This window comes from Enhydra lutris, unplaced genomic scaffold, assembly GCF_002288905.1.
Source record: "Enhydra lutris kenyoni isolate GAN:26980312 unplaced genomic scaffold, ASM228890v2 scaffoldscaffold9, whole genome shotgun sequence".
Classification (NCBI taxonomy): Eukaryota; Metazoa; Chordata; class Mammalia; order Carnivora; family Mustelidae; genus Enhydra; species Enhydra lutris.
Window position 1 is genome coordinate 8,931,071 of NW_019154093.1, and position 27,698 is coordinate 8,958,768.

Sequence of the window (27,698 nt, forward strand, 5' to 3'; positions counted from 1 at the left end):
TGTAAAGTCTTCTCTATGCAAACTTTAAGTAAGAAAAATATGACAGCTGAGGACACAAGATAGGATTTCGAGCTTTAAAATCATACTCTTTCTTTTCTCTCACCTCTTAATCATTTTCACACATACACATGCACGCACGCACAAATGTCTGAGGATACAGAGGCTTTCAATCATTCCAGTATCCAAACAGTCCCTGATATGCTCAAATTCCGACCTCAGGCCTGGCTGCTGGAACAGATCTTCCTGCAAAAAAAAAGTCACCAAATAATTACATTCTCAGAAAGTCAGCCATGATCTCCTGACCTAGAAATATGATCACCACCAAGGTGCAAAAAAGGGGCAGTGAAGCGAGGCCTTTGAATCAACTGGTAAACAATCTGAAAAAGTTAGGGCTGATGGGACGATCTCATCCTGCCGGCCTTCCTAAGCATGGTCCCATGACAGGTCTTTAAAGTGATAAAACATCTATTATAAAACAATAGGTAGGGAATACTACTCACAACAGTAAGGGAAAACTGAAAACGGTTTCCTGCAGTGTTGTGGAAGGATTAACCAGAAAAAGAAAAATGTGAAGAAAATATATCATTTATAAGATGGAGAAAGCTAAAAAAGACACCACCTTGCTTTGTGAAAAAAAGATTACGGCAATAAAGGTATTTCCAGGGGCACCTGGGTGGCTCTGGGTTAAGCCTCTGCCTTCGGCTCAGGTCATGATCTCAGGGTCCTGGGATCGAACCCCGCATCGGGCTCTCTGCTTAGTGGGGAGCCTGCTTCCTCCTCTCTCTCTCTGCCTGCCTCCCTGCCTACTTGTGATCTCTCTGTGTCAAATAAATTAAATCTTTAAAAATAAAATAAAGTAAAGTAAAATAAAGGTATTTCCATTAGTCCTAGCATGCTTTATATTCATTTGTTTTCTTAAATGACTTAATGCCACTTAAGTGAATAATAATATTCTACGTATTGTTCAAGTTACACTTGAAAGGAGCGCCATGGAGAACGTAGACTACTAGCACAGTACTTAAGAATGTGACTTCTGCAGGGCGCCTGGGTGGCTCAGTCGCTGGGCATCTGCCTTTGGCTCAGGTCATGATCCCAGGGTCCTGGGGTTGAGTCCCGCATCAGGCTCCCCACTCGGCAGGAGACCTGCTTGTCCCTTTCCCACTCCCCCCTGCTTGTGTTCCCTCTCTCAAATAAATAAATAAAATCTTTAAAAAAAGAAATAAGAATGTGACTTTTGTGCTCTCTTTGGCAGCACATACGCTAAAATTAGGACAACACAGAGAAGATTAGCATGGCTTCTGTGTGAGATTGTAACCTTATAGCTAGACTCCCTGGGTTCAAATCCCCATCCTGCCTAGTTATCAGCTTTGGGATCCTGACCAAGTTACGTAGCCTTCTGGACCTCAGTTCTTCATCTGAGAGCTATCAGGAGAACAAACTGAGGCAATGCCGTTAAACACTTAGAATAGTATTTGGGGACACTGTAATAATAAATGTGGGCGAGGGTAGAGTAAAAAGACATGTCGTTAAGAATGTATGTTGCTCCCAAGCGGTAGAGCTCTGGTAGACTACAGTTTCTACTAGTCTCCCTATACGAATGAGTCAGTGATACAGACTGATCTGATCTCATGAAACTGGCTCAAATCACTCTAGAAATCAGGACTCATGACTCATGGCCTGGAGGCTCCATCTGGTCTCCTGCCTCTGTCTGTCTTAACAAGGAGTTAGGCCCTCCCATTTCCAGAAACTGTCAAGAGTTCCTCAAAAGGATAGCAGGCTCACGTCCTGAGAAGGCTCTAGATGGCTTTGTACTGGGAGGACCCCAGAGGCCAGGGAAGGGTACATGTTGTGCCGTGAAGGCCATCCTATGCCAGGCTGCTTCCCTTGGGGGTAATCAAGTGCTCTATGTAATAGCAAGGTCTCATGGGGGTGTGAAACATGACCATATCTGTCCCCCACTCACTCTCTTGGGAAGCAACAGCTTTCCACAGATTTGTTGGGGTAAAAGCTTCCTACACCAGAAGTTCTTGGGGTTGATGTTCTTCCCCAAGGCAGTCTGGCCTCAATCAGGTCTGACTGCTTAACCACCACCTACCTGCTGGACAGCATTTTGGTACAGGTAATCAACCATCAAACAGAGCTCTTTGGGAATTCCCAAGGGGTTCTCCAACTGGACCCCATCATCTTCAGTCTGTAGGGGCATCAAAGTCTGAAAAGAAATAAAAAGCATAGGTGCCTAGGTGGCTCAGGCATTCAGCTCCGGTCATTGTCCCTGGGTGCTGGGATTGAGCCCCGCATCAGACTCCCTGCTCGGCAGGAAGCCTGCTTCTCCCTCTCCCTCTGCCCCTGCTTGTGTTTCCTCTCTAGCTGTGTCTCTCTCTGTCAACTAAAGAAATAAAAGCTTTAAAAAAAAAAAAAGAAAAAGCATAACACGAAGGCCCGCCCATGGACCTTCTGATGGGCTGGCTCCGATAATGGGGGCGGCGGCAGACCCGCAGAGGAAGGGATGCACTTCCATCCCCTAAGCAAACACGGTACAGGCAAAAAAACAAAACTAGGTGACACAATCAAGGTACCAGAAGGTGATTTTTGAGAATGAGGAGTGGGTTATGACAAGCAGTTTCAATAAATCAGGTGAAATATGCATCATCATCTTTGAAAAAACATCCTGCCAACAGCATTTCACTGTCAGAAACAGGGAGACAGTGTGGTCTGGTGCGGTAAGGGCAGAGACTTGGGAGTCCAAAAACCCGAATGTAGGAGCCAGGTCCACTGCTAACTCACTGCGTGACCTGTGACCAATGACTCTCCTTACTGGGTCTCTGTTTTCATCTTATATAATGGAGAGGATAGAAGCCAAGAGTCCCTAAGTTAAAAAGTCCATTGGAACGGGGCAGGGGGTGGGATATGCATATTACTATAAATCTGTTCTGAAGTAGAGCCCTTGGATTCAAACGTTCTCCACAGGAGTCCTTTGCATCTCAGAAAATTTAGTTCAGGATGATGAGGAAGTCATGATTAAAACAAAAAAAGGAATAAAATTACAGGCCTGGGAAGCTTCATATCTTACTATCCATGGCTGAGTTTCTCTAATGTACTATGTGTGAAAAAATTGAGAATATCTTGCTTCACTGGCTCAGCTGCTACAGTTCTAGATGCTTCCATACGTCATGTAACTTACCAGCTCTCTAATTGTTTCCAGTGGCAAGTCCAAGATCGGCTCCCTCATGTAGCACAGTGTATGAATGGGAGATCCAAAACAGCTGGGCAGGTAGTTCCCAGACACAGACAAGAAGTAATCCTTCCCCCTGTCCAAGTGCAAAACCAGAATGTCTTCGATTTTGTCTTCACCTGAGTTGAGCTTTGTAGCCGTGGTCTTATTTACAAATAGCTCCAATTCAATCTCAATGTCAGAATCTGAAGAAAAACATTAAAAGTAACGTTGGCTGGTGGGAGGCCAGGAGGAAAGGGGGAAAGAGGACAGCAGGCACAAGGCTCAGGCACAAAGGGCTGGGAAAGGGATTCAGAGGTATCAGCTAACCAGCAGGTATGTATGTGTTCGGCACTCAGAGGACACATGGACAAGGCATTTATAGTCCAAGTGGGGACATGAAAACAACACACAAAAACATGTCAAGAGGCAACTGCTATGAAATTCAAGGACAAAGGAGCACAGCTCAAGTCAGAATTATTAATACAATCAGAAGGCATGGATCAAAGAGCTTGCCCTGGGCCAGGTCAGATGAAGACACCTGATCCAGGAGAAAATACAATGCAAGAATCAGCCTGTGAATCGTCCACAAAACAGGCTTCATCCCTCTGCCACACAGCACAACGCAGAGTGCAAAGAAGTTAGGGGAAAGACACGAATGGTACATTCCAGGGCCAGGGGGAATTTCTGGATTACCACCCCGTTATCTTTCCCTACAAGAGTGGACGCTGGGAGCGGATTATAGTGAGGCAGACAGTGAAAATTAGTCCTTCAAGAGCAGCACCTGCTTCCCCGCCATCTTCTGTCTTCTTTTTCTGTGAAATTATGGAACACACACACGGCTGAGAAAGCTTTCCAGGCTGACCTCGTGCCCCTTCCTGTTTTATACCTTAAGTACGGATGGCTCCCCCACAGGGCTTTTAGAAGTTTCGATCAGACAGCAAACACTCAGAAACCAAAAGAGCTTACTGGAGAAAAATAAGCAGTCGGGGTAGAGCAGTCCCCAAACCAGCAGCCGGGAGCCTGGGAACAGAGGCCTCACCTGGCAGGAGGAAACCTCGGCTGGGGTTGGCGTTCAGCCACTGCTTACAGTACGACTTCTCATCAGGCTTGTTGATGAATTCAAACTGACAGGGAACTTGTCCGTTATGAATTGTAAAGGACTGTACTTGCAACTGCATGTACTTCACATTCTGAAAACAGAACTGGGAACAGGCCCGGGACCCGTCGGATCAGTGCCCTTTTCTCGGTGACCTGCCCAGCCACCCCAAATGGGCAATCTTTGCCCTTTCTGGAAAGACAATGAAGGACTGCCTCTTTCAAATCATGTTTCTGCTTTAAGTATTTCCTAGGAGGCCACAGCCCCATGAAAGACCCGCGGTCTGTGTTTAACCCAAAAACCCCAAAACTTAGGTTGTTTGATAAATTTCCTAAAGGAATCAAAGTTCGAACCTTCTATCTTCTGTGTCCAAAGACCATTTTCAAAATACCCTTTACAAATTTCACCCCCAAACTTGAAGACCAAGCACATCCTTCCAAGTAGCTGGACACCCAGGGCACTAAAAAAATACCCACACCATAAATCCCCATTTGCTTGACTTCCTGGTATTGTCCATCCGGAATGATCTATGCTGCAGCTCTTCCATGAACAATCTTCTGCCCTAACTTGGCTTCCCCCACCGCAGATCCCTTGTCTACACTGCCTGCCCTCCCCCCAATGTCTCTGTCTGTACCCAAGAAACTCTGACTCAACTTAATCTTGGTCAAATCAAAATATCAGGAGGAAGACATTCCTTGCAAGAACACAGACCAGCTAAAACCAAACAAAACACCTTTTGGCTCCTCTGCAACATCACTTAAATCACGAATGGCCCATGTGTGGGTGAAACCTATGAGCCACAAAGGTTAAAGTCTTCCGATTCAGAAGATCAGGAGAAGAACATAATCTAAATCACCAACCCCACTCCTCTCAGCGAACACCAGCAGCCTCCCTGGAACCAGAGGCCGCACGTCAAAAAGACTGTGGAGTCCGGGGGTCAGACAGGTGGCTCCTGATTTCTGAGACCTCACAGACGAGATTTAAGTTCTATAAATAGAGGAGCCTATTGCCAATATTGTTAACATGTCCTTCCTACCTCTCGCTTAGAAAGGGACACGGAAGGAATGTTGGCATTTTCCATCTTGTCCAGGGAGCGAACGATCTCCTCCAGAGTCTTCCGGTAACGTTCTTCGTTGACCACCTTCACCTGGGAGGCAAATATCGGAGCCTGAGTGCCTTCTGCCCATTTCCTCCTTTTTGGGAAAGAGGACATGCACAGCACTGGGCAAGAACAGTTGGCGGCCATGCAGAAAGTGAAGACTGAATAGATTTAATTAATTAACCAAGAACCCAATTAACAACAGACTCAGGAGGGGTCCTCCAGAGGCCGAGCTTGTGAGGAAGTCAACTGCTTCCTGATGAGCAGGGAGAGGAAGCAGGGGTGGAAGCCCGGTGGGCAGCTCTGCCGGCTCGCAGCCCCAGGGCAGAAAGATGCCCAGTGACTGGCTCTAATTCACTTGCTGCTATCCACCGGCCTGTGGTGAGAAACTGCTAGGGTTTAATTTCAAATGGCATCTCTCAAGTTTTTGTAACCTGTGCTCCAATGGCCAAGATTTTGTCAGGCTTTCCCTTCTGTATTCTGAGTCATAAACACAATTGTTGTCACTTTCCAATACAAAAACTCTGTAACATGCATTAGGCCTTTTTTCAAACTACTCACACCTTCACAGATTCCAATATGCCTCTACCCAAACCCTTGAAAGTGGATAGCGTAAAGGAACAAATCCCAGGAGAAGAGACAGTAAGCACGGAGACGTTCCACCTCACCAGCAAAATCAAACAAATGTGATTTAGAATAATGAAAGATCTCTTTCTTTTAGCTCACTGGGTTGGCAGAAATTTAAGACGGGTGAACTCCGATATTAGCCAGGGTGGGGGAAATAAGCTCACACAGAGTTGGCAGACAGAGGAGGAGGAGGAAGCTCTGCCTTTACTGACATGGAAAGATCTGCTAAGATATAGTCAGTAGGAGAAAAAAAAGATATTCTCTCAGAACAATATGTATAGGGGCACCTGGGTGGCTCAGTGGGTTAAAGCCTCTGCCTTCAGCTCAGGTCACGATCCCAGGGTCTTGAGATCGAGCCCTGCATTGGGCTCTCTGCTCGTCAGGGAGCCTGCTTCCTCCTCTCTCTCTCTCTCTCTGCCTGCCTCTCTGCCTACTTGTGATCTCTGTCTGTCAAATAAATAAATGAAATCTTAAAAAAAAAAAAAACAATATGTATAATATGATCTCTTTCATGAAAAGAAAAAATACCCTCTATCTTGTATATAGAATACTGCCATGTTTATAAATGCACAGAAAAACTCCTGGAAAAATGCAGGCCAAAAAGCAAAGCGGAACTTGTACAGACATAGAAATATATAGTAGAAGTATATCAAAATAACTATGACTTAAATTTAAATTTATTTATTTTTATATATATATATATATATATTTTTTTTTAAAGATTTTACTTATTTATTTGACAGACAGAGATCACAAGCAGGCAGAGAGAGAGGAGGAAGCAGGCTCCCCGCTGAGCAGAGAGCCCGATGCGGGGCTCGATCCCAGAACCCTGAGATCATGACCTGAGCTGAAGGCAGCGGCTTAACCCACTGAGCCACCCAGGCGCCCTTAAATTTAAATTTAAACAACTCTTTTGGTTTTTTATTTTTAAGTAATCTCTATGCCCAACGTGACGCTTGAACTCACAACCCCAAGATCAAGAGTTGCATGCTCCACGGACTAAGCCAGCCAGGTACCCCTAAAAATCATTTTTAAAAGCTTTCTCACACAGGGTGGAGGAGGAGACCAGAACAACAAAAGTGGTCTTGGTTATAGGAACCAATTCCCCATAGGGGTGCTCAGGACGGGTGTCGGCTGCCCACCTACCCCAATGTCAAACACCGAGCTGACAGGCTTGTGGTCGCTGGTCTTCAGGCCCATGTGGCTCTGGTAACTCAGCTGAGTGATGTTCTTCCCTTTCCAGAGGACCCGGTCACACCAGGCAGGAGCACGACACTTCTCACTGAAATGCAAAGTCCGCACTGGGAGCCCCCACACAGGCAAGCACACCCACTGCCTGGCCAGCGCCCCAGGGCAGCTGGGGAATGACCGGGCAGGGCCTTCAAGTCCAGGTGGCCCCAGGGTTCCAAGAAGGCATAGAGATTCGGGCCCACCAGGGGATAGCATGTCCCATCACCCGAGACAGCCGTGAGGGCTCCAAGCCAAATGCTGTTCAGAATGACTCTCTGTTCTTTACCTTCCTATGGGGAGGAGATGGAAAAAAAAAAAGCAATCTGGAAGTAAGTACTCTGTGGTCCCTAAAACACGGTGCTTGACACAGTCTCTCAGTTCTCACTGCCTCAGTTATAATCCTGGTTCTAGGCTAGCCTGCTTGGGAGGCTCTTTACCTTATGTTTTTTCTCTTCTTTTACAATTTTTTTTATTTTCAAGTAATCTCTACACCCAATGTGGGGCTTGAACTCATGACCCCAAGATCAAGAGTCGCTGAAGAGCTGCCTGAGCCAGCCGGGCGCCCCTTGGAAGGCTCTTTACTTTTTGCCTGCCTCAGTTCCCTGATCTAGAAGCTGACGATGATAAATCACACCTCCTTCAGCTGGCAGTTGAAGACTAAGTGAGGTCACAGAGGTCAAGTGCATGAAATAATGTGAAGCATACCAGAAGCACTAACAAAAAGTGATAAACTCCTATGTAATGACCAAGTATAAGCTAAGTGGGCTGGAGTCATCCTATCCCCCTAAGCATAGCTGGAAAGTAAATTAGTAGGGAACAAAGGCTAAGGCACTCAAAAAAAAAACACGCAGGAAGACAGAGCTGCTGAATGAGCAGATGCTGCCAGAAAATGTCTGACCAGGGGCACCTGGGTGGCTCAGTGGGTTAAGCCTCTGCCTTCGGCTCAGGTCATGATCTCCGGGTCCTGGATTAAGCCCCACATCAGGCTTTCTGCTCAGCAGGGAGCCTGCTTCCCCCTCTCTCTGTCTACCTGCCTCTCTGTCTACTTGTGCTCTCTCTCTCTGTCAAAATGTCTGACCAGAGCACAAAACACGGGGAAGTCACAGGAATCCTATCTCCTTCTGTAGGCCAATGGGGACAAGTGCTTCCCTGAATTTTGGGGTTTCCATTTGCTCAGCCTCCCGGAAGCAGCCCCCTACCTACCTGGTATCCCAGTCGTCGGAGCCAGTATCATACTTATAGGTAGGCTGGAACGTGAGCTCGCCTTCAATGAAACCTTCAAAGACAGCCTTGGTAGCCATCTGAGTTTTCAGCTACAAGAAGAGATGGAAGGGGAAAAAAAATCACCTCAGAATAAAAAAGTCAAACCTTGAATTAGCAGAGGAAAGGAAATCAATCTGGAATCTGAACCCTAACCCAAAGGGAAAGGCCCAGGAGAAAGCTATCCTATAAGATCTTGAGAGCTAAATCCTACGAAGGGGAGCAAGCTGACCATTCCTTTGCCTGTTGTACCGTTTTTTTGGTGTGTGTGTTGTTGATATTTTTTAAGATTTTATTTATTTATTTGACAGACAGAGATCACAAGTAGGCAGAGAGGCAGGCAGAGAGAGAGAGAGAAAGAGAGAAGCAGGCTCCCTGCTGAGCAGAGAGCCCTATGTGAGGCTTGATCCCAAGACCCTGAGATCATGACCTAGGCCGAAGGCAGAGGCTTAACTCACTGAGCCACCCAGGGGACCCTGTTGTACCATTTTTAAGGCTCTTTTATAAGAGGATACTTGTATCCAGGGGGCCTGAGTACCATCTTGCTGAGATGTCCTTAAGAAGATCGGGTACCAACAGAAAAAGGTCTGGGAAGATACTACCCAAAAAGCAAAGGGGAACTTCCAGGTATCCAAAAATAAATAGCAGAAGTATACCAAAACATGTATGAATTAAATTTAAACAATCTTCTAAAGGAGTTTATCAAACAAGTTACACGAACTAGAGGAAGCTCTGTGCCTTGACTTCCCCCATTCGCAAATTGTGGATTTGTAACAGAATCTGCCACTCGGGACTGTTGGAAAGAACTGTCAACGTAGAAGGGTGTCTGGAACATTCTGAGAACAGCCAGCATTCCTCCCACTACCCTCATTTTAGGGGCTTCCTCCAGATCACACTCACAACAAGATTAACAACCACAGGTGTTCCTGTGTCCTCCCTGGATGACCAAGCTCAGCCCTGTGAGGACTGATGAAGAACTGTCAGCTAACACTGGACACAGGGGGCAGCTACTCAGGGAACAACAGTTGCCAAATTCCCCCAAAACATGAATTCCTAAAAAAAAAAAAAAAAAAAAACTCCTAAGGAAAAACCCACAGAAATAATAAAAATGGAGATATTAATGTAAGATGATTCTTAAATTGGTATACATAGACCTTAAAACCATCTGGGAAGTAGAGAACACACGGAACAGGTACTGTTACCTGAAGAAAGACCAGGAAAAAAAAAATAAATAAAAATTTAAAAATAGGGACACCTGGGTGGCTCAGTTGGTTAAGCAGCTGCCTTCGGCTCAGGTCATGATCCCAGCGTCCTGGGATCGAGTCCCACATCGGACTCCTTGCTCATCGGGGAGCCTGCTTCTCCCTCTGCCTCTGCCTGCCATTCTGTCTGCCTGTGCTTGCTCTCTCTCCCTCTCTCTCTGACAAATAAATAAAATATCTTAAAAAAAAAATTTAAAAATAAATAAATCAATAAATGAACCTGGTGGGGTGGGGAATAGAAAAGAAGGCAAGAGGCAGTGGGCATGAAACCACCAGGGAAGTTAGAATGCCTCACTCAGGAATACAGATGCAGTAAACTCAGTTACAGAGTAGACCAGCTTAATGCTGAAGTGGGGATTAAAGAGGAAAAAAAGGTAATTTACCAAGGAAAGAAACTAGCAAGAAAAATGGTCCAAAAAGATTATTCCATAAAGAAAGACATAACAAAGTTGATATTTTTTCCCCTTTGATTGATGTGCACCAGGGGACAAAAAAGTTAACAGAAAGATCCAGACTGATGACAATAAGAAGGGGGCTAATGAAAATGAAAAGGGACTTTAACATTCTGAACGACTCTGACCATTTGAACAGTTTTGAAACCCACAGAGATGGGTAGCCTGACGAAAGTCAGTGAGACTCAGGTGGCTCTTGTCCTGTGAAATGGCTAATACTCCGAGCAAGAAACACCGACCCCAACCACGGCAGAGAACAGCAGCTTACCGAACTGGTTCCTGTGGGACGTGAGGAAAGCGGTTCAAGAAGAAGAGTGGTCATTTACACTAGACAAGTCTGGGGAGAGCAGGAGAGGGCAAGGCAGACTCACTCAGAAAACAATTAAATTGTCTTAAACATCCCAACTGTCTTTAGGAGAAGCTTGGTACCCCTTCGCCCCTACTGGAATGAATCAATAAATGGGCACTGGGGAAAGGGGTTGAGAGAGAGAGAGAGACTGAGACAGAGAACACACATGCTCTTGCCGCCCCCAGGGGGATGAGGCACCTGGAGAGAAGAGCCAGCGGGGTGTGGGGTGGGGAAGGCGGAGAAACAGCCAGGGACAAGGCTGGCCAGCAACTCCTCAGGAAAGCCAACCCCATCAAGGAAGAAGAGGCCAAGGGTGGGGAACCCAGGCCTTCCTGCGCGCTCACAGTGGGGGACAGCTGCCAAAGAAGGTCCAGGAGGCCACGTGTACCTGATCATACGCATACAGGGTTTGAAAGTCCTTCTCCTCGATGAGGTTCTTCACTGTCTCCACGTCCAGCTCTTCTATCCTGTAGTTGAGGTCCCCCAGCCACAAGATCACACTGTGAGGACAGAACACAAAGGTCACAGGTTGGGGAAGGACTTTACCCATCCTAGCCGGTGTGCTTCTGATGGAAGGCCCTTGAGGCCAGCTTCTTGGGAGCTGGGAGGGCACGGACTCTGCTGTTCGGGAAATCTTTTTTCTTGCCACCCCAGCAAGCTAACATGCTGCTTACTCAGGGACCTTTTGCTCCAGGTTCATCAGAAACAGCCTTAAGTTGTCCTGGACCATTTTACGCTGTGTGGTTGGAAAGATAGTCTAATAAGATCTAAAAGCAAGACAACCATTTACCTCATTCCTGGGAAGAGGCACAAAAGATCAAATATTGGGAGTCAGGTCAGTTGCTCGGGGACCCCAAACCAGAGGATGCCATGATGTCACCTCCATGCACATGACAGTCCACAAATACACTCTCAGCCTTTGTTTCTAGAACTGAGGTCCTCTGAAACAAAGTTCAACCTGTACAGTGGAGTCTGGGTTTAACCCCTACTGTATCATCGGTTGGCTCTTTCTGCAAAGTGGGACAGGTGGTTTGTCACAGCCACTGCTTCGGGAGAAGGGTAACCCGGACATCCCTGAATGACAGCGCGCAGCCTGCCAGGTCCAATACCACGCCATCTGAAGCCAGCAGCCAGGTCATTAGAGAACCCGCGCAGCAGGACACACGCACCAAAACAAAAGCATCCACAAGCCCAAAGCGGACAAACTGACATGCGAGTGGCCACCTCCCAAACTAGGGCGCTGGGAGTCCAGCAGAACGGAAGACACACTCCCTGCTAGGTTCCCTGGAGAAGGAAAGCCATCCTGTCAGCTTCCAGAACACCAGTGAGCCCAAGACCGTTCCACCACCGCAGCAGGCGGGATGCGAGGCTTGCATCTGGGGACTCTCTGGCCGACACCATGGCCTCGGGGGCTTCTTCCTTTGTCTAAAAGAAGTGGCACACGCTTCGAGTGTTACTGTAAAGTCTGAAATTCTAATATGCCTTGACTTGAGACATATAGAACGTCTTAGAGATAAAGAAAACAAAGATTAGCACAAGATGCTCCAAGCAGCCATCACGGCAGCTTTGCAAGGCTGGCTCGAGAAGGAAGGCGGACCACTGCAGTGCAAATCTCAATTACATGTGCTTTTGGAAAGAACAGACCCATACTATCCTAAAGCCTACTTCTGAAACCCGGACTTGAGATGCTCGCTGTCTGGTGGCTTTCCTCGTGGGGTTTAATCCAAGGCAGACCCATGTTAAAATAAATCTTATACATGTTCTGGGGACAAATGATGTTTAAGAAAGAGTCTAGAGGTCTGCCTGATGGTATGTTAGGACACGGAACATTCCCACGAGACATAATCCACATGTAAGCGAGCAATGGCTAGAGTACCCACTCTGGGAGTAGAAAGCCTCCCCAGGCACCTCCATGACAAAACAAAGAGGCCCCGATTCTGCAACGTCGGAGCAGTAAACTACTTGGGGTCTGAGCCCAGACTCACTCGTGTTTGCTGATGGTGAGAGGGGGAAGGCCTGGGTCAATCTGACAAAACTGCATTCGAGAACAGATGTCTTTATAGTCCTGGTTCCTCCTCTCATACTCTTCTGTGTGGGCTGCCAAGTGAGAATTCACGACGCAGATGTTGGTGTTGTGGAACTGGAATCTGATGGCCACGCCTCCTTTGTTACCCTAGGGGAAAGAGCCCGGAAGAACGCAATTCACAACGTCAACATGGCTGCCATTTAAATCTGCATGCTTTCAATGTATTTTCTCTTCAAAATCATCCTGACAGCTAAGTGAAGCAGTTTGTATTTTCTTTTCTTTTTAATTTTTTTTAGAGGGGGAGAGGGAGAGATCTCCAGCAGACTGAGTGCAGGACCCAACACTGAGTGCAGAACCCAACACAGGGCTGGATCTCACGACCCTGGGATTGTGACCGGAGCCGAAATCGAAAATCGGACGCTTAAGCAATGGAGCCACCCAGGCACCTCTATTGTCCATATTTTAACAGGTAGGTAAACAAATCCAAGAAAGCACAGTGACCAGCCAGCGGCAAAGCTGAGTCCACTTCTCACTATATCACAGGCAAACCACATGCTTGGCCTTCTCCGCAGGAAGCTAAGCTCTTGCAGGAGAACCTAAAAGCAGGACTTCAGGAGCCTCAAGAAGAGGAAATTGCAAACCTATTATCAGCATTCTTTATCTTGGTTTTCTGCAATGTATTTCATGGGTGAAATGATCATTTCATGATCAGCTGGAGGTGCAGACAGGGATGTGTGCCAAATTAGCCAGCAGCTCACGAAATTACAACTTCTAAGTGGTCTGCTCTGTCTCACCCTGCTTAAGGGCACCATTCATCTTGTCACACCAGTCCCCTCGAACTGGGACACACCAGTCACAGTGTCGTGAGAGGCAGGGTCGAAACCTTAGGGATCAAGCATACCCCCCAAACTCACCATCCTGCCCATGATTCCTGTCCCCACGGTCTCGGCTTCCACCTCAGAGATATGCGCTGCATGTTCCTGTTTGACATACAACAGCAGCATAATCCCCACCAGTCGGACGAGCTTCACCTGGACAACAGAGCCAGACATTCCCATCACAGCATGAACCAGAAACCGAAAACAGGAAGACACATCCCAGAGGAAAAGTGGTCTCAAAGCCGGCCGAGGACGCCGATGTGTTTCCTTCTCCGCAGCAGGACACAGGGAAATCACCTGTGCAGCTCACCGAGCATGCTCTGTGATAACCCAAATAGCCTACCGCTGCCCAGACCTGCATCTCTCCTACCCAGAGTGCCTCTTCTGGAGGATTTGGAATTGAAAGAATTAGGATGGGCTTATGATAATGGTCACAGGTCTCAGAATTTCCTTGCATAGCAACATACAATTAAGGGTCATTGATCCCTCGCTTACCTTCGCATACTTGGCATCTGGGTGAAGACCTTCTGACACAGCTTTAAACCACTCTTCCTCCTTCGGGGTATCATGGAAGAAAAAGGCTTCCTTACTCAGATCAAGCTCCTGGAACCTATAATAAGCAGCAAGCAGTCAGGCAGTCGAGAAGAGTCATGTGCAAGACAGCACGTCCTCAGATTGGGTTAGCTATGTGTATCCTCGCTTTCCAGCTAAACCGCAGGGCCCTCGAGGGGAGAAAAATAAATATGTGGAGCCAAGGGACTAAATGCTAAGGAACTACCAGCGCTTTGATGAGCTGCCACCCATTTCCTCTCCATAACCAGCCTGGGAAGCGGTCAGAAGTGTCTCCATTTTACCCGAGACCCCTGATTCACACAAGCAGCAAATGCCAAACTGGGGGCCATGCCTACATCTAGATCAATTCCAAATTCTAGGCCCTTCTCACTTTAGTATATAGGCTCCTTTGTTGCCCCCCTCCCCATTCACAGTGCCCAGGACAGGGCTAAGAGGATAATATGTATGGTAGAAAAAATGACTGACTGATGGAGCCTTAAAAAAAAAAAGCCAGTCAGTTAAGTGTCTGACTCTTGATTTCGCCTCAGGTCTTGATCCTGAGATCAAGTCCCGCATCAGACTCCACGCTAGGCATGGAACCTGCTTAGGGTTCTCTCTCTCCCTCTGCCTCTCCCTACTTGTGCACTCTCTCTCTCTCTCAACAAAATTGAAACAAAAAAATAAATAAAGCTGGGGCGCCTGGGTGGCTCAGTCGGTTAAGCATCTGCCTTCAGTTCTGGTCTTGATCCCGGGATCCTGAGATGGAGCCCCACATGGGGCTCCCTGCTGAGCAGGGAGCCTGTTTCTTCCTCTCCCTCTGCCCCTCCCTTCTGTTTCTACTCTTTCTCTCTGTCAAATAAATAAATAAGATCTTAAAAATAAATAAATAAACAAAGCTAACCTTACTTCCCTGGCAAAAGCTATTTTTGCCTTGTGACGAATAAAGTCCTGAACATCTAAGTGATAAAAATCAGTTTGAGGTGTGGTGATTTTAACAGGGGGCTGCACAAAATAACAGCATTTAAATGTCAAGCACATCGCTTTAATGGTGCCAGAAATTTGTTTAATTCTAGGAAGAACATCAAACAGAGAAGCAGCTGTTATTAAACACATGGTCATTTTTCAATTCCTTTACCTGCTGTGAGAACTCAGTTATACATTCGTGTCCTTGTCCCTTCCCCTCAGCTATATTTTCTGGAGCTGGAGAGGCAGAACTGAGAAGAGAAGCACTCACCCCACACAGTATACATCTGGGGCCGGGATGCCATGGCTTAGCCAGGGCCGGAGGCCTTCTTTGGGGGACTGGCCATTCACGTTGTATGTTCCCACAAAAAACCTGTCAGCAAAGAGAACGGATCAATCCCTTGGGAGGACAATGGAGGTGACGGGGAAAGCATCCTACGCTGACTCTGCCCAGTTTCAGGCTCTCTGGAAACAAATTTTAAGACGTTTCCAGACTTGAGCAATGTCACCCCGGACGTCGACCAAGGACTGTGACACTGAAGGGTGACTTGCAGTCTGTCATGATATTTGTTGCTTCTGTGGTAACTTCGAACAGCATGGGCCTACTGTGAACATTGCTACTTAGCCTTGACAGCCATTAGAGCCATAATCCACAAAATGATTCCTCAGCCTGTGTGTGCTGGGGAAATGAAAGAAAAATGAAAAGTACCTTGGTAATTATCTTCAGAAGGAAAGCAACTGCAGTGTTCACTGTAAGGGATTGTTTGTATACCTGGAAGCAATGTCACTTGGTATTACAGGCCCCGTGCAGGGATTTAAAAAGATTAGCAGAATCCTGCAACCTCTATTCATTTAACTTTTGGTAATCCTGTCTAAAAAGATTACCAAACACCAACTTCATTTCACTAACTTCAGTTTAAATGACTTCCTTCAAAGGCCCGGAATGACCAAGGATACACAAATATCAGGATATCGTTCATTCTTCTGTCCTTTATACCTCTTCAAATACTGCCGTAATTATTTGTAAGCTGTGTGACTCTGCTATACCACACCTACTACCGTGCCTGGCCAGAAAAGACAGAATAAATGGCTGCTCATGAAGAGTGAAAAGAAATGATCATTTTGAGAATGCCGGGTGAGATTCTGCAGAAGGATCTGTTTCCAAATCCAGCGTAGGGGGTGAAGTGCTGAAATTTCAGAGCTGAATGATCATTTTGCTTTGAAAATAGTCTGCCCAGTTATCTACCTGAAGTTCTGGATATAGGTATAATCCTCTTCTTTCTGCACAAGACGTGATTTCACTATTGTATCTCGTAGCCCGAACTTCTGCATGGATAAAATGTGAGCCTTGTCTGATACCATGATAGTGGAGGAGCGGACCATGTCGGTGATTTCACACTTGGATTTATTCTGTCTAGAAAAACAAACAGACAAAACTTTATCACATTCTGATGAATTCCCCACGACAAAGTACATGAACATGAAGCTAGAAGTTTCTACACACAAGTTGTCTGAGTCACAGAAGACGAACAAAGGCCAAAGTCAAATGTATTTACTAAAACAAACAAACAAAAACAAAGAAACCCACTACATCTGTGTGCAATTAAGTAAATTTGTGTGTTGTTGAATGTATAGCACATTGGTCCAGAGATTTTCTTTTTTTTTTTAAGATTTTATTTGTTTATTTGACAGAGATCACAAGTAGGAAGAGAGGCAGGCAGAGAGAGAGGATTAAGCAGCCTCCCCACTGAGCAGAGAGTCTGAAGCAGGGCTCGATCCCAGCACCCTGAGATCATGACCTGAGCCGAAGGTAGAGGCTCAACCCACTGAGCCACCCAGGTGCCCCTGATCCGGAGATTTTCTGATAGAGATCTCAGATCGGAGGGGACCTTAAAGACATTCTGATCTAATCCCTTCCTTTCCCAAATAGGAAAAATAAGATCTAGCACCATCCACCCAGCTGGATGGCAGCAGAGTATGGACTAGAACCCAGATGTGACAGTACTCTTTCTAGACCCTACTGCCTCATGTAACGAGACTATAAAACTATCCAGATCCTTTGACTTGAAAATTCTACGGTAACTCTTTCACACAGAAATAATCTGGAATAAAAGAAGAGCAATGAAAGTTCGTATTTCACGATTATTTATATAGTTTTAATAGCCAAACTAACAATTATTCAAATGCCAACATTTAAAGTCAAGCAAAATTTTAAAATTGACATATTTACCTAACAGAAGCCCAATAAAAGTGCAAGAAACTTTTGCTGAACATTACTTAATGAATTGAGATATAGAGCACTTGCAACAACTTCTGGCCACAGAAGTATCTGATATCATATCATCAAGTCCATACTAATTACAGCCATGTAAAAATGTATCTATGTAACCAAAAAGGCTCCAGTGAACTGAGCAGGACAGATCCAGCTACACTTAAAGTTCAGGGATTGTTCCTTTCTGCTTAAGTGCATAAAAATACAGACACAAGCAAGTTTTTTTATCTTGACCAGCTGTTTCTGGCTATGAGCAGCAGGGGGCACTGGTGTACAGACTAAATATAAGAGCACAGCAGGAAAAACAAAAGTAAATAAAAACAGAAAAAAGAAGTATCCGGCGCCTGGGTGGCTCAGTTGGTTGGACAACCACCTTCCGCTTGGGTCATGGTCCTGGAGTCCTGGGATCCAGTCCCATATTGGACTCCCAGCTCCACAGGGAGTCGGCTTCTACTTCTGACCTTCTCCCCTCTCGCGCTCTCTCTCACTGTCTCTCAAATAAATAAAATATTTTTTAAAAATTAAAAAAAAAAGAAGAAGAAGCATCTTCAGAGTCAGGAAACTCCTAAGAGAATGTAAGGGAGAAATAAAAATGTTTCTAATCTTCTAGATGTCTAAGGTAGAGTTAGATTGTCAGTTTCAAATCCTACATGGGCTACTTGCTAGTTCTGGATTTTGTGTGAATGATAAAAAGTCTCTTCACCTGCAGAGGTAGAACATAATAGACAATAGTAACTATCTTTTAGGTCAAAATAAGATAATACAGGTAAGAGCATGGAGCCTGCGTAAACGCTTAATGAACATCCAACATTTCTTAAACCAGCTACCCTGGGACAACTTACATCACGCACAGCAATGGTCTCAGTTCTCTATTGAGGAGAACTTCGGCCCTAGGACATACAAATGAATGGACAGCTGCATTACCTTGTGAGTAAGCTGTCTGGTGTATCCTGAGCGCAAGAGCTTGGGTCCATAAGCGGGCGTCTCTTATCCGACCACGAATCATCAAAGTCAGAAGAACCTAAGGGGAAGGGGAAGGAATGAAAACAGGCTTACACAGACTTGAACTTAGAGACCACAGCTTCTCCAATTGTTGTCTATGAATCACTGGTTGTGCACATAATGCTTGAAAGCATAGGTAAGGTGGATGGTGGTACCTTGTGGAGCACGAGAGAGAGGGCAAAAAAAACAAGCATTTCATCCAGAGATCTTAACTTCTGAAAAGGTAACTATCTCAGCTGGTCCGACTCCCTTTTCCTAGAGACGGAGTGCCTTACAGAAAGAATAAAAACTATGCAAGCTGCAGACCTAAGTTCCTTCACTGGCTCTACTATTTACTGACCTTCTGACTTCAGGCAAGTCATCCAACCTCTCTCAATCTCAGTGACTTGACGTGCCCTGCCCTTCTCACAGGTTTATTGCCGGGATCAAATAGTTGAAACGTGAGTAAGCATTTTGGAGGCAACACGGCATATTATGAAATATAAGATAGTGATCTCATTTCCATTTACTCCAAGTGGAACTTCAAGTTCAAGGAGGAGAGAGCCAATGGTCAGAGATCTGACGCAGGAAAGGGTCTAAGTGTTAGAGAATAGCCTGTCATTGTTAATAAATTGCCTCAAAAACAAAAGAGCAAACCAAGGACTTTTTTTTTTTTTTAAAGATTTTATTTATTTATTTGTCAGAGAGAGAGAGGGAGAGAGAGCAAGCACAGGCAGACAGAATGGCAGGCAGAGGCAGAGGGAGAAGCAGGCTCCCCGATGAGCAAGGAGCCCGATGTGGGACTCGATCCCACGACGCTGGGATCATGACTTGAGCCGAAGGCAGCTGCTTAACCAACTGAGCCACCCAGGCGTCCCAAACCAAGGACTTTTAATAAATAAATACTTTGGGACAGTTGTTAAACCAAGATAAACCTGAAAAGGAAAAGTAATCTGCCAATAGCTTCTCTGCTCCTTAAAAGCCCAATCACTTGTCCACAGAAAACAGAATGGAGAGGCCACAGAACCGGGCTGCTTCAACATACAAGTTACAAGGAGCACTGCAGGCATGAACCATCACGAAAGAATTCTGCCCTGAAGACTATTACTAAACATGGATTTTTTGACCATGCATTCACAGGAACCAGAACACACACACACACACACACACACACACACACACACACAAATTTGAAACGTGAAAATAATGACATTTCAATACTCCAATCACCAAGGCCTTTCAATTTTGTTTCCTGAATGCCACTCAAATCAATATAGTTCAATGTGACCCTATTACCCATGTTACCAACATCTCCCTGGAATGACTTCAAACTAATTTCCGGGCCTCCCTTCTTACCCCACCATCTCTGACCCAATATCTACACTGCGGCCAAAGGATTTTTTGAAAAAGGAAGGCTAATCGCATCACTTAAGACCTTTTAAAAGCTTCCCATTGAATAAACTTAAACCTCCCAGTATGGCTGCCAAGTCTCCCTTCAGTCCGGATCCCACCTGCCCTCTTGCATGTCTTACCACAGTCCTCTGCCTCCCATCCCCTTGAATGCCATAGTCTATTAAAGTTACTGCAGTTACACCACAATCCAATCAGAAACCCACTTCCTTCTTTCATTTTGCTTTACACGGCTAACTCCTACCCATCCCGGGGCCAGGGGTGAGCAAACTTCTCTGCAAAAGGCCAGAGCATAAATGTCCGAGGCGCTTCAGCCCAAACCGTCTCCATCACAACGACCTGACCCTGTTGTCACAGCGTAAAGAAGCCACGAGCATGGCTGTGTTCCAGGAAAACTTTATTTATGGACACTGAAATCTGAAGATTACATAATTTTTACATGTCACAAAATATGAATCTCTTTTAATTCTTTTCAAACATTTAAAACTATAAAAACTATTCTTAGCTCCCAGGCTGTAAAAAAAAAAAAAAAAAAAAAGCAGGCAGTGAGCTGGACTTGGCTCATGGACTGTACTTAGCCGAGTCCTGCTATAGACCACATGTCAGGGGTCATGTCTTCAAAAATGCCATCTCTAACTCCCCCTAGATCAGGCCAGATACCCTGCCCTGCCACTGGTGTCCCACAGCTCCCTGCATGTCTCATTAGAGCCTCAACTGCTGTGTATTATAATGTTCGTCCCCCAGTTAGACTGGAAGCTTACTGAGGACAAACTATGTCTGATTTATTCATCACTGCATCTCCGTCACCCAGCACATAAAAAGCAGTTCAATCATTCAACAATTCAACAGAAAATACTGGATGCACATGGATTCCTTATGTGTCTTATATAAATACGCAACATCTAAGCTCAAGTGTATAGCCTTCTTTTGGAATGTCTCAGGTCATCTTCCCATTGTCTTCAGCATACAACAAAAATAAGAAAGGCAGGGTTTCTGGAATTCTACAACTCCATGGTTCACCAAAATGATTTCTGAGAACTAAATCCCCAACTGTATTCTACCTCTCTTGCTTTACTCTCACTGAACTCTAAAGCTTAGAGAACCAAGGGACCGGAGTTAACGAATGGCATACTGGGAAACCTTTAAAAACGGCTGAAATCCAAAAAGCTGACAATACCCATTGCTGGCAAGGATGTGAAGCAACAGTAATTCTCATTTACTGACTGTAAGAACGGAAAATGGTACAGCCACTTTGCAAGCAGTTTGGTAGTTTCCTACAAAGCTAAACATAGCCTTACCATAGGATCCAGCAATCACACTGCTAGATATTTATCTATTTGAAGGTTTATGTCCATATAAAAACCAGCATATAACTTAAAAAAAAAAAAAGATTTTATGGGGCGCCTGGGTGGCTCAGTGGGTTAAAGCCTCTGCCTTCAGCTCAGGTCATGATCCCAGGGTCCTGGGATCGAGCCCCGAGTCAGGCTCTCTGCTTGGCGGGGAGCCTGCTTCCCTTCCTCCCTCTGCCTACCTCTCTGCCTACTTGTAATCTCTGTCAAATAAATAAACAAAATCTTTAAAAAAAAAAGATTTTATTTATTTGAGAGAGAGAGAGAGCATGAGGGGGGAGAAGGGCAGAGGAAGAGGGAGAGGAACAAGCAGACTCCCCACTAAGCGCAGAGCCCAAAGCAGGGCTCGATCCCAGGACCCTGAGATGACAACCTGAGCCGAAGTTAGATGCTTAACTGACTGAGCCACCCAGGCATCCCTACACTGGCTTTATTCATACTCACAAAAACTGAAAGCAACCAAGATGTCCTTCAATAAATGACTGGATAAACAAACTATGGTTTATCTATATAATGAAATATTATTCAGCAATAAAAAAATGAGCCACCAAGTCACAAAAAGGCCTGAATGAATCTTAAATGCATCATGTGAGGTGAAAGAAGTCATTGCGAAGAGGCTCCACACTGCAGGACTCCCAATTACACATCCTTACGGTAAAGCAAAACTCTAGAGATGGTAAACAGTGGGTGGGTAAGGATTAAGTAAGTGACGCACAGGGGACTTTTTAGGGCAGTGAAACTATTCTGTGAGAAGCTGTAAGGCTGGATACATGACACTATCCATAGGCTTCAAAACCCCCAGAACTCTACAGCACACAGTAATGTATGCAAATTCTTAAAAAATCATTTTGAAGATCAAAGGATCCTGGAGTGAAATGCAGAAAATGACAAAAGAATCTAACTATATTACAAATGTGTGAAATAGCCTCACTGAGGGGGGACAGAGGAAAAAAGTGCTGACTTTAATAGCTTTGGAAATGAGTGGAATCTGTAAGACTAAAGGCAAAATGAACTGTTCCTAAGCACCCTACTCTAGCTGATAATGCTGTCTCCCAAAGGGACATGGGTTAACAATTCTAAAGCCGCTGTACATGGATCCTGGAATTTAGCACTTAAGAAAATGGAGAGAGTTGGGGCACCTGGGTGGCTCAGTGGGTTAAAGCCTCTTCCTTCGGCCCAGGTCATGATCCCAGGGTCCTGGGATCGAGCCCCACATTGGGATCTCTGCTCGGTGGGGAGCCTGCTTCTCTGCCTACTTGTGATCTCTCTCTGTCAAATAAAAAAAAAAAATTTTAATAAAAAAATCTTTAAAAAAAAATGGAGAGTGGATTGTGGGAGCCAGGTTTCTCATTGCTGGAGTGGAAGGTTCCAGATAAACAAGGGGAAGAGGCTAGAATGTGGTAATGGGTTAGAACTAGGGATATCAGCATGAGTTCATATTTACCTAATATAGATACATATGGTTACATGTAGAAATATAGACATACACATATTTAAGTATACACATGTACATTTCCTTGTGCCATCTGCTAAGAGGCCCAGAAGCAAGGACACACCAGTAGCAAGGACCAATCTTTAATGCCCAATCTTAATTTCCAATACCATTCTCCAATAAAAGGAATAGGGGCTCGTTGATTATTTTAGGACTGGGGTAGGCAATATACAAGGCAGAGCATCTTCCAGTGTCAGAAAACAAGAAAGTACTTTAAAAAACTCCAAAAATAAAAACACCCACAATGATAAGGGTATGTCAAAGGGACATAGGAGCCAATGGGAAGAACTCCAATGGTCCGGCAAAGCCCTGCCGGAGACGGCTTCTCCAGCTACACTCTTTCCCAGCTAGGTGATCTCACTTAGTCTCACAGTTTTAAAGATTTTATTATTTGACAGAGATCACAAGTAGGTAGAGAGGCAGGCGGGGGTGGAGGGGGGGGGGGAAGCAGGCTCCCCGCTGAGCAGAGAGCCCGATGTGGGGCTTGATCCCAGGACCCTGAGATCATGACCTGAGCCAAAGGCAGAGGCTTTAACCCACTGAGCCACCCAGGCGCCCCAGTCTCACAGCTTTAAACACCACCTCCATGCTGACCACTCCCAGTCCCCATGCTCCAGCCTTTCACCTGAGCTCCAGACTGTTCTGTGCTGCTTCCCCTCTTAGGCTTCTTCACCTCGGCAGACAGAACCATCACCGGACCAGCTATGCAGAACAGAAACCTGAGACTAGCTTGAGACTCCTCTTTCTTCACCTGATTCCCACAGCTAATTCATCAGCAATTCAGCCAAGGTCTACCTTCAGAAACATACCTGGAATCTCTCACCACAGCAGCTTCCTAACTGTTCTTGACTTCCACCCTTACACACTCCTCCCATTAGTTTTCTAGACAGCGGTCAGAGTGAAAAGAAGGTGCTTACGACTTTCAAGTCACTTCCCACACCTCAGAATAAAATCTGGTTCCCTGAGAGAGCTGACAAGGCCCTGCCGAAGCTGGCCCCCCACACCCTGCTGGCCCTATCCATCGCGCTCTCCCTCACTCAGTTTGCTCTGGCCACATCTCCTTTCCTGCTATTCCTGGGCATGTCGAGCTCACTCCTAACTCAGAGACTTTGCTCTTGCGGATCCCTCTGCCTGGAATGCTTTTCCTTCAGATCTCTGCGTGACTCTGCATTTCATTCAGGGCTCTGCTCAGATCTCAGAGGCCATGCCACCCTATCTAAGCAGCCCCCCACCAACCCGACGTCACTCTATCCCCTTACTCTGGAGCTTCCAGATTCCTCTGTTCACAGCACCCTTACTGCCACAGTGATTTTTTTCAAAGAGCCTATAGGCCAAAAGAAGTACTGACCAGTGCTGTTCAAGTAGTTAGGACCAAAATAAAATCGCTGATTAATTTAACTTCTAACAACTTAAGTAGCACTTTGAAAATGAATACCCATAAATAGGAGGAAAAGATACTATTTCTATTTCCTTTGAAATAACCAGAATTACCGACTAAGGAGGTGGCTATGCAGGTTGGGCACTGCACACTCTCTCAAACCTTGGAATCCAAGGGGACACCGCCTAAGATGTCCCACATTGATTTGTGCCTGGTACTTGCCTGTGATCCCAGCAACCACCCAACCCAGCTTCGCAAAGATACCATGTCACCAAAAGAAACGCAGCACCATCTAATGTTGAAGCTGTGAACTACTTTGAGCTAGAAGGTCAGTGTTCCAGCAGACACGACAGGTATCTCTGTCATGTCCCACGGTGGGAAGTGTCCCACACCGTGTCCCAACTCTGATGTGTCGCACTGTGAATTCCCTGCACAACACCGGGGAGCCACAGCATACTGTCTGGGAACCACCATCCTGTTACCTCTTTCCTCTTAGTACTAATACCATTTGATATCATATCTCATAAGTATTCCTCAGCTTATTGGAGGCTATGCCCCCTGAAAGGTAAGCTCTGGAAGGCAGAGGCCTTGTCCTCATGCTCTTTCCCAGGTATCTGAATCAGCGCCTGGCTTATAGTAAGTACTACAATGTTAAATGCAAACAAGTATCAGGAAACGTAAGCTGAAGCCTAGCTGTGGCATTATCTTCCTATGTGACAAGTTCCTTCTTTGGGTCTCAGTTTCTTCGTCTACAAAGTAGGAACTTCAGGGGCTTTATGATGGGCCAAGGCAAATTAAGGACTAAGGGTTAGAGCTCTGTTCCTGCAACAGTGCTTCCTAAGGATATTGTTTTGAGGGGGTGGTTCCTACTAACAGCCAGATTGAAAGGACATCTCCTAGGGACAAGTGGCATGTCCCAATGGATTCAGCTGCTGTCCATGAGCGGACTTGAAAATCGCCTTGCAGACCTACATCGCTGTGTCTGCCGCAGGACCCAGTCCAGCAAGGACGAGAACATCTTCATTCCTCACTCCATGCATGGAAACTTTAAGGCATGATTTCGGGGATTTCCAGCCATAAGGCAGTCTTCTCGGAATCTCTTCTCCCCTGAATCTAGCACGGAAGCTGGCTGTTAGCGGCTCTTTGCCAAATTTACCATCACGTAGCCCCATGGTTCCTTCTTGACCACAGCTTCCTGTCCTTCCTCCTCTCCTGCTTCCCTACTCCCACTCTGCCCTTTTTCCGACCTCAGACCTCCATTTCTTTGTCAGCCAATCTAATAGCTGACATCTGGGTTTTTCCTTTCTTCCCATGTTTGTCCTCCAAGTCCTATAAATCCTCTCTCTTGAATATTTTTATACCTGACCCTCTTCCCTATCCCTACGGTCATGCCTTAGGTTAGGCCCTTACTGTTTCTGGAAAGCACATTCAGTGACTTCCCTGCCTCCATTATCTCCCCCTCTCCAGTCCATTCTGCCACCATCTTGAAAACCCAAATCTGAGCAGGTCATTCCTGTGCCTCAAATCCCACAATAACTTCTATCATCCATGCAATAAACCCCAAAACTCAGAGTATTACATACAAAGACCTTTGTAATCAGCCCAGACTCCCTTTCCAACCCCATCTCCTGCCACCCTCCCCCAAACGATTCACAGCAAAACGACTTCTCTCTTTGCACGCTGCCTCCTCACCCACACCCCCGACCCTAACCACCCCCCAATCCCACCTCCATGGGGTGAGTTTCAGTCATCCTTGCAGACTCGGCTCGGGATTCACCTCCTTCAAAAGGTCTTCTCTGGCCCTCGTATCTTCACACACCCAGGGTTTGCCTTGGCAAGGGATTTGTCATAATGGAACCATAACTGTTTAACTCTTTCTGCCTCCTTCTTTAGCTAGACCACAAGCTTCCTAGAAGCAGGAGTTGCTTTTTCTCTGTGGCCCTCGGCTCACCACAATTTATGGAACATATCAGGCAGCCAGTAGACACACGCTGAACAAACAGCCACAGGGCAGAGAGCAAGCTCAGCATCATTTCTGGTTATTTAGTTATTTATTTTTATTTAAATTCAATTTTGTTTTTAATTAAAGATTTATATTTGTTTGAGAGAGAGAGCAGAGAGAGAGAACACAAGCAAGGGGAGTGGCAGGCAGAGGGAGAGGGAGAAGCAGACTCCCCGCTGAGCAGGGAGCCCGACTGGGTCTCAATCCCAGGACCCTGCGATCGTGACCTGAGCCAAAGGCAGCAGACGCTCAACCGAGCCACCCAGGTGCCCCCTGGGTGCTTTCCTGATGACCATCTTTCACACCTACAAGTGACACCATGTCCCTGAAGAGGCTACAGAGGAAGTAGGTCAACCATAGTAACAGCTTGATCTGGTGTATAAAACTGCAGAAGTGTTGTTCTTCTTGCAAATTCTGTGCATTGCACTGCACAGCTTACAGACCACGCCCCCTCTCCCATGCTTGGCTAAACAGATGACAATGCCCCTGGAGGCCCCTTCCTTAGCCCAAGCAGCAACAGATCCCCCAATTCCTGATCTGAAACCCAAATTCCAAGTGACCTTGGAATTCATAATTCGGGGGATTTTATTTATTTATTTTAGATTTTTTACTTATTTATTTGACACAGAGAGAGAGAGAGAGTGAGCAAGCACTAGTTGGGGGCAGGGAGAAGGAGAAGCAGGTTCCTCATGGAGCAGGGACCCCAACGCAGGATGCGATCCCAGGACCCTGGGATCATGACCTGAGCCGAAGGGAGATGCTCAACCGACTGAGCCAGCCAGGTGCCCCAACATTTGGGGGACTTTGGAAAGCTAATGTGTTACCTACGCTGCCTATAATACAATACCCCCAGCAGAGTCTGAGGCGACACCAAGGAATCGAGCACTTTAATATTTCCACAATGCAACTTAGGAGTAGTCATACGAGGTGGGATAAAGAAAGCCTATAAATAGCCTCATGTCAGTCCAAGCAAGTCTTACTGCCAAACTGAGCTTGGGCCAAACTTGCAAAAAAATTTTTTCAGTCTTTGGAGCTTTTAGGACTTCATAACTGCTGATAAGGGAATGAAGATGGCAGTTAAGGACATGGCCTGACATAGCTACACACATCAGAAAGGAATAGAGTGTGTGTCTGTGCACATATAAAACAGGCTTATAAATATACCTATACATTTTACAGACATATACGTACACACACTGGAGAGCCTGGAAGGGGAGAAACCAAAGCGTCAACAGTTGTCATTTCTCCGTGGTAGGACTTCGTTTGCTTTTTGCTTATACGCACTTTCCAAGTTAGCTACGATGTGTATTTTTTTTTTAAGATTTTATTTATTTATTTGACAGACAGAGATCACAGGTAGACAGAGAGGCAAGCAGAGAGAGAGGGAGAAGCAAGCTCCCCGCCGAGCAGAGAGCCCAATGCGGGGCTTGATCCCAGGACCCCGGGATCATGACCTGAGCCGAAGGCAGAGGCTTTAACCCACCGAGCCACCCAGTTGCCCCTACGATGTGTATTTTATTTATATACGTCTATTACAGGCTTTGAAATCGAAGACCCAGATTCCATTTTGGACTCTGCCACTCATTAGCTCTATGACTTTGGGCAAGTCACTAACTTCTAGTCACTAACTTCAAGTCACTAACTTCTCTAAGCTTAGGCTCCTCCACTGACCAGAGATAACAGTTTATCTGCCCTCTATGGTTGCCATCTTCTCTTCCTATGGTTAACTGGAGCCTCTCCCTCCCTGCAAGGCCAAAAGGAGCTCTAGAAGCCAAACCAGACCTACTGAAGGCCTGATCTTCAAAA

General features: G+C 45.9%; 1 protein-coding gene across 3 annotated transcripts in view; it reads right to left on the reverse strand.

Moving 5' to 3' along the window:
* LOC111143240 (inositol polyphosphate-5-phosphatase B) overlaps positions 1-27,698 on the reverse strand; it is a 46,225-nt gene that overhangs the window by 2,619 nt on the left and 15,908 nt on the right. For 2 of the 3 annotated variants that reach the window (XM_022496844.1, XM_022496845.1), the window contains 14 exons: positions 18,205-18,301; positions 16,255-16,422; positions 15,280-15,381; positions 13,989-14,103; positions 13,530-13,646; positions 12,575-12,762; positions 10,978-11,089; positions 8,470-8,579; positions 7,183-7,318; positions 5,347-5,457; positions 4,254-4,416; positions 3,182-3,417; positions 2,096-2,209; positions 159-243 (listed from right to left, as the gene is read on the reverse strand). In XM_022496844.1, coding sequence (XP_022352552.1) covers positions 159-243; positions 2,096-2,209; positions 3,182-3,417; positions 4,254-4,416; positions 5,347-5,457; positions 7,183-7,318; positions 8,470-8,579; positions 10,978-11,089; positions 12,575-12,762; positions 13,530-13,646; positions 13,989-14,103; positions 15,280-15,381; positions 16,255-16,422; positions 18,205-18,301 — 1,854 coding nt within the window. The remainder of the gene's footprint in view (positions 1-158; positions 244-2,095; positions 2,210-3,181; positions 3,418-4,253; positions 4,417-5,346; positions 5,458-7,182; positions 7,319-8,469; positions 8,580-10,977; positions 11,090-12,574; positions 12,763-13,529; positions 13,647-13,988; positions 14,104-15,279; positions 15,382-16,254; positions 16,423-18,204; positions 18,302-27,698) is intronic. The other variant, XM_022496846.1, reaches the window with a different exon arrangement.